General features: G+C 39.7%; 1 protein-coding gene across 1 annotated transcript; it reads left to right on the top strand.

Annotated features, from left to right (window-relative positions):
* The first annotated feature begins 2,360 nt into the window (after positions 1-2,360).
* On the top strand, positions 2,361-4,079 carry LOC147884017 (uncharacterized). The gene is made up of 2 exons (XM_087398094.1): positions 2,361-2,582; positions 2,699-4,079. Exon 2 carries the CDS (start codon positions 2,981-2,983, stop codon positions 3,761-3,763), a length of 783 nt encoding a protein of 260 aa, XP_087254220.1. The 5' UTR covers positions 2,361-2,582; positions 2,699-2,980; the 3' UTR covers positions 3,764-4,079.
* Positions 4,080-7,463: the final 3,384 nt, after the last annotated feature.

The following is a 7,463-nucleotide window of genomic DNA, read 5'->3' as shown; positions in this document are numbered from 1 at the left end:
AAGGAACGTTCCTTCTTTCTTAATGCTCAAACAATTTTATAGTGATACTTTATGATTATAGTAGTCAGTATTGACCCCCTTTTTAAAAAGTAGACTAGGTGATGTTATGTGTCAAGATTCATGCTATTCATGAATTCATCAAATGTATTTCTCTATCCTAATCAAGAGTAGGATGAGAAAGGAATTGGAATCAATAGGGGGATGCATATACTAGTGAAGGAATGGCTTGATATCTTTCTCTCTTTGCTATGAGATTTTGGCACACTCTTTCTTAGAAGAATGCTACAACCTAATAAATAATAACAAGTCTCTAGAAATTCATTGCTTAGTATTTAGGAGGCAATGATGAGGTTCAACAATCATTTAGGACATAGTATGGGACCCTTATATAAGGTACGCATTTAGAGAACTTTCTTTCTCCACCGAAATGGCCCAATAAATTATTCTCATAATCCTTTGTAATACTTAATGAAAAGTCTACCCAATAAATTTTTCCCCTTAGTGGGTCCTTCTTTTGGAGAGATGGAAGAATTCCAACTACTAGCCACAATGCCATGACGTGAAAGTGACAATGGGGACTTTGCATGTCACATATGGGGTCTTGTGCCATGGGATGTGCTTTGTGCCCATGAATAAATTATGGCAAGGACTTGTCCTACAATGGCTAGCGAGACCAATAAGATGTAAGGAGAGAAGGCATATGGGGCTAAGGGGGGGTGGGGACCCTTCAAGAGTTGGAGCTTGAAAATAACTTATTTTGGGTGTGCAGGGACCTTAAGAGTCCCCACAATGAACAAGGTCCTAAAAGGCAGGGTTGTCTTCTCACAGATGTAGAGCAGATTCCATCCCCCCTTCCCAATTCTCAACCTCGAGTACCCATGTTGCCCTTAGACTAAGAGCAACATGCACAAAGAAAGTTACCAATACAACCAAACAGACTAGACTTTAGAAGCTCCACAAGAAGAACAACCCAAGTCTTGATTTTTTAGAAAGAAAATTGCCAATTCTGCATAGTGTTTCAAGAAGGGACTAGTATGATATATTCCTAGTGTTCCACATGGCATGGAGTGGAACTTGATTGTAAATGTGGTTTCCCCTTAGCCTACTATAATTGTGTTTTTTTAAAGGCAAGTTTTGGAAATTAGGCATTCATTTGGGTTTGGAACAAAAAGCGAGGCAATCATGGTGTTCTTTCTTTTTTTGAAAAATGTATGTTGATCTCCAAAAATACCAAAACTTTCACAACCTATATCTTTTGATTAACAAGGCTATCATTTCTCAGGTGTGAGGACATTAGAATAGCCCACTTAGGCATTCCATTTCAAGTGGGGCTCTGGGAAAAATAACATTGCCTATTAAGGCGGAGATAAAGATACATTGTTTGCTATGAACCCCAACTTAGGCAAAGGGTCCTCTCTATCACCCAATTCTAGGTCGAGTTAGCTTTCGGATTATGACTAGTACACATCATACACCTATCCTAAATCTTATGAATGTGCTTGTGATTCCCGATTCCATGGTCAAGCTGTTATGCTCAACATCGGGTATGCATCCATACACGATAAGGTACCCATCCTTATCCTACTCTCATCCTACTTGGGTTACGCAAAGATGATCCCATCTTGCTTATGATGGAAATATTTCCCTCACCAATGGGTGTCGTGATTGCGTAAGCTACGAGAGCTCGTTCCCCATGCAAGATGGAAGACAACAATTGTATTCATCCATAGCATCCGATACAAAGACTATGTACCTCGGATGAGCTGACATGCTCCATGGTGATCCATCACTGATGCGAAGTCAAAAGCCTATTTTTGGAGCTCGTCTGCACATGGGCTACCAAGGAGCTTGCTTCTACTATCCGGGGAGGTTCGGTTGGGAGGTCGGTGAGATGGGCGAGGCCACAAACAATGATGCCATTGGGAGAGGAGATGCAATGAAGAGTAAGGTTGAGAGACCGCCCTTGTTTGTGATAATCACCACCATGGCAGTAAATGTGTTAACAAGTTGAAAATTACATTCAAATGGCGTGCCCTAAAGAAGCTTGAGAGCCTCAAAATAGAAATAACTGGAAGGCATAAGCAAAGGCAAGGTAAAAATGCGAAAAAAAGGGCCAACAAACAAGGTAAACATGCGAAAAAAAAGGGCAAGAGGCGGTGATGCCCGAGTGGACGCCTTAAGTATATATACCCTTCCCTAGAGAGGTGAGGCCAAAAATGAGGCATGCTCGGGAGTATGAAAAACATTGCCAACAATGAATGAAAGGTATGAAGAAAGGGGTAGACCCAACCCATGAAGATGTGATTGAACAACCTCCACCACCCAAACACACACATCCATTGTCCGAATTGCAAGGCTTTTTATTCTCTCTTTTGGAGCCCCTCAAATGACTGAGAAAGCTCTGAGGTCCTTCTTCGTCGTCAGAGACATTCACCAAAATTTTGCTCACCCATTGCTCCTCCACACCCAGTCGAGCAATCAATTCATCAATCATTCGCATCAGTCGATTTTGCTCTTCCAATTTCTCCACGTTTTGCAGTTCTGGGTCTCTTTGATCACCGGAATTCTCGTCTATTTTCCAGGCTAGTTCGAATCTCTGATCCTCCCTTTTGCGTTTGTAACTTAGAACTTGGTTTCAGTTTGGTTTTGCCTTTTCATTCCTTATCTGTGGCATTCCGGGTGTTTCTTGATCGATCAGGTCTTCGTTCCGTACCACGTTTTGCTACCGTTTGTCGTCTTGGCCGAAGCAATCTCCTTTCCAGCTACCCTTGTGACTTGAACTTTGAAGTATGCGCGGCGATATCCGGGTCGACCTACGTTGTAAATGGCCCTTCGGGACCAGGCTTAACTCCAAATTCGTTGCCATCGACGGAGTAGGCATTCCCTGCCTTTGTACTGGTTATTTTCTCTTGGTCACGACGCGAAATCTGAGCATACACCTTTAGAAAGTACTACTAGATAGTTCAGATCTTCAAATACAATGGAAACTCCTCTGTCTGAAGACGATTCCGAGCTGGAAGAGCTACTTTCTCAGCTCGAAGACGAAAGTCTGCTAGAACTGAAACTCACGTCGTTCAGGCACGGGAGCGGCCGCTTCGTCACACAGGGCAAAGGCGGGAGCACGGGCGCTCTGAGCGAAGAGGTGGAGAAGAGGTACGAAAACCTCAAAGCCCAAAGCTTCCGATCGGGGGGACAAGTCGAGAAACGAGTAGACAGCAACGAGACAGGTGCGAAAGATTGCAAGGTTGTTGACTCAGAAACTGAGGTCCAGGGATTGAGCAAGCAAGATGGGGTGGAGAAGGCAGAGATGGAGGGTGCAACCAAATTGTTCGAGCCTGGAGGACAACAGGAGGTAGCTTCGAAGGGATTGATGGTGGGTAGTCCTCCATCGTCTCCATCTGCAGTTTCTGCTGGATGTTCCTGCTTTTGTATCTCTTCAAGAAAACCCAAGAAGCAGAAGCAGAAACAGAAACAGAAACAGAGAAGACATAGCACTCCATGGCCTGATGGCAAAAAGGGAGGAGGTGCTCTTGATGAGGAAGATGACTGGTCAGTCGTGGAGGATTTTGAGCAAAAGCCTTTGAGTTCTTCACATGACATGAATGTCATGAATGCTAGCCTCTTTGACTTGAAAACGAGGGAGAAGGAATTCAAGAGGGCTTCCAAGAAGGAAAAGCACCTGACCCAAGAAGCCCAAAAGTTTGTTGACTTGGTTGCTACCTCATCGCGCCGTCTCTCCTCCCCCCCACACTATGGGCACTGACGCCTCTCAACAATCGGTGCTCGCGTGTGTGCCAGTGGTGTGCCCTTCTCGCCAACATCTTGGTTCTGAGGCCATCCGATCTTACACCATTGTCATCATCTCACGATCTTAGCATTGAGCCAGATGTAGGGTGTGCCACCGTGGGTGTGAATCGGTGTCATTCTGTTCATGTTGTTGCCCTATTATGTTGTATGATCTCATATGTTTAAAGTGTGCATATAAATAAATGATAAATCAGCGTAGGAAAATGTATCCTAGTCTTTGTCTTGTGTGTTTATAAACCTTATACCTCCCTTATTTGCATCCTTGCATTATTTGAGCATTGATATGTGACCATCTCACTTTATATGATCCTAGATTATTCTTCGAATGTTTAAAAGAAAGCATGAGCTTCTCTAAATTTGTTAGGAGCTCATCCTATTGAAGTGCAATTCTTGGCATGCTTTACTTTTGAATTGTTTATACGAGTCTTGATGAAAACAAGAGAGTGTAGCCACTAGAACTAGGGCCCTTCACCATTGCTTTCCCATATTTTCATATCGATTGAATTCATCATGCTTCTTCCTTTGCCTAAGGGAGTTTTGTTGATAATGGTAGATGCCCTTTCAATTGGAATGCTTTAAGTAGGGGTATTTTGATGATGGAAAGGTGGTTGACATAGGAATGAACTTCATTGATCATATTTGTTCATACGAGATCCCTCGAGAAACTCCATACCCTTGCATATCTCTTTTCTTGGGAACATAAGGTTGTGCATACAAACTAACAAATGAACCTTTGCAATGATTGACATGTTGCACAAGCCATTCAACGAGCTCTTTTCAAAAGGTGCATTCCTTTTTATGGCTCATTTATAGTGTTCACTGAATTTCGTAGTTGTAATAAATGTCCTTTTGCATTCATTGGCACACTCTTTCAAATAAGAATCATATTTAACTTCCTTGTTCAAGTTATAGTGATTCTACTTAGGTTCTTCCAACAAGCTTAATTGAAGTGGAAGTAGAGTTGAAGGCATAACAAGCAAAGGGTTTATGGCAAAGGAGGAGGTAGCATTGGAGTTTTATGTTTGGAGGTGCATATTCTTCAGACAAGGTAATTTTCTGTTAGGTTGCTATTTTCTGTGTGTCACTCAAATTATGGAAGGCAAAGGTAATTATCTATCAGCCGAAATTCCCTCTAATACTTAAACCATGTCTATGAATTTAAAAATACTAAGAAATTCTAGGAAACAATTTCATCACTTTAGTTAAGTGCTTGCATGATGAAAAAATGTCTCATTCATTAGATCCAACTAGAAAAAGGTATCTACAATTATGAAATATGGAAATAATTCTATATGGTAAGACCCACCACTACATAGAAGTCCATTTACAATGCTCCTGATCGATGCTTTATAGCAAAATTAGTGGGCGTCAATACAGATGCTAGAATAAGCATCGTTATATGCATCAAAATAATCATCAAAATAAGCATCAAGAATGCTCATTCTAAGCTGAACTCTATTGCAAACTTGAAAATTTTTCCATGCCTCACTTTGACAAGATGCATTCTAATTTTTCATAGTCTATTACATGGAAATCGTGCTTTAAACCTTTAACATATGAGAAGGTGGATTTAAACAATAATATAATCCATGAATGCATGAAATCTTGAAAGATGAGTATAGCATACCAAATTTGTGTTGTGTATTTAGTTATGTGAATTATTAGATGAATCTTTGGCATGATCCTCTAATAACAAGTTGACTACCATCATGTTCACCATGTGCTAAGTCTTCGATTTCCTCCACATCAAGGATTAGGTCCCCCGCATTTGGGTTTGAGTAATGATCAGAAGAGCTTAATCAGTCTAGAGGTTCTATAGCCACCAGCCCATAGGGGGCTTTCCATTTTTCAAGCGAAAACCCTCGAGTGACAAGCGGACAAAAGGTGGGAGGGGTCAAAATATATAGGCTCAAGTCATTTTTGGGGAGCACAAAATTCTAAATTATTTCAAGGAATATATAAGTAAATATGAAATATTGATGAACAGAGATAGAATATAAATATACCTTTATATAATATACATATATAATGTCCAAGTGGCGACTTATTTTATGACTTTCGAATATCCTTTCTTTTTCTTTCACCATTGGTTGGATCATGAAAATTTGAGCAAATATCCTCTTTACAGCTCCTCAGGATGAGCTAAGAAAAATATATAACGTCTTTTTAATAGACCTTCTGAGTGTATTCTGCTAGAGTAATTTGGTTTGAAGAGCTTGTCCCAACACTATTCTGCCGGCGGAATACCCTTGGAGAGCCTACAAAGAATGGGTCATAACTTTTGCTCCTTAGCTCAGATTGAGGAGCTGTAAAAAGGGAGAATATTCAAAATTTCATGATCTATGCAATGGTAGGCTTAAAATCATAATTTATAGAGGTATAGAATAGATAAATTGGAAATTTCAAGATGTATATGAGAGTTACAACTTTTTCCTAATTCATATTATGGTAGGAAGGAGTTCAGTAGGGACCACATTTCCTTAAAAGTACTTAGGTTTGGAGAATTGGGAATATTTTGAAAATATCTTCCTTGCCTTCCCATATTTGATAATGTATTAGAGATTAATTTATGATCGATAATAATGGATTTAATTATGAGATTTTCAATATCCTTTTTCTACTCATCCAAGGAATATGGTATACATTGTTACATGAGAGCTTCTCAATACTTCAACTATGGGATTGCTAAAGCTAAGGGGAACTCTTTTAAATCGATTGAATTACCATAATCCTCAAAAGAGAGTATGGTAGGGAGGGATTTATAGGAGTTTCTAATGTTCTCACTATTTGTTAATATATAGATGATGTTCTCTAAAATGAGGGTTATAATGATAAATAAGTAAGTATATGGTTCCATAAATGACAAATTAAGAAAGAATTGTATATTCCTTTGAGAAATACAGTAGCATGGTTGGTGTCAAACATTATCGCTTGGACTTTTTTGCTCGTAGGTTTTTGCTCGGAAAATGCGCACATCCCAGCCCATAGGTAGGGGAGGAGCATTGGAAGTGCTTGCTTCCATGTTGACAAACTATCAGTTTCTTGCTGCAAATGAATCACATACCACCATTTTGCATCCAAGCAATCGGGTTGAAAATAACCTAAGAGACAAATATTTTGTGCATCAGAAAACTGAAATATCTACACATCAATAATTGTTATTAGGTACATCAACAATCACAATATCTATGGTCCAAACTATGCAATAAGAATTGTACAAAAAAGTATGTACTTGTTAACAATGATCAGGTAGCACAAATATACCCATAAGGTTATCCCAAATCTTGGCTGAGTTGATTCCCAAAAGCTCACCTTCATAATAGCTTCTATGATTCCAATGTTATCTAGCCCACTTTCCACTATTTGGGTGTACCTTGCATTATCTCGACTCTCTTCTTGCTAAGAAGGGACAAAGTAAGAAAGGTTCCCCCACCTCTTCAATACCCTCTCTCATGCAACTTAGCCCAATACACAAACCAAGATCTTGAAATCCACTCCTCTAAATCCCTTTAATTTCAAACCCTTTGCCTCATTTGTAGAAGAGCTACAACTTTTCTTTTGAAAGATAATTGGGGAATGAAAATAATCAAGGGCTAGCTACGATTAAGAACCAACAAATTAGAATATGTGATTTGAAACTCAAATAATTAGAGCGC

The sequence above is a fragment of the Dipteris shenzhenensis genome, chromosome 27 (assembly GCF_047967505.1).
Source record: "Dipteris shenzhenensis isolate YYH24624 ecotype China chromosome 27, Dip_SZ_1.0, whole genome shotgun sequence".
NCBI lineage: Eukaryota > Viridiplantae > Streptophyta > Polypodiopsida > Gleicheniales > Dipteridaceae > Dipteris > Dipteris shenzhenensis.
This window is presented reverse-complemented; position numbering and strand designations above follow the sequence as displayed.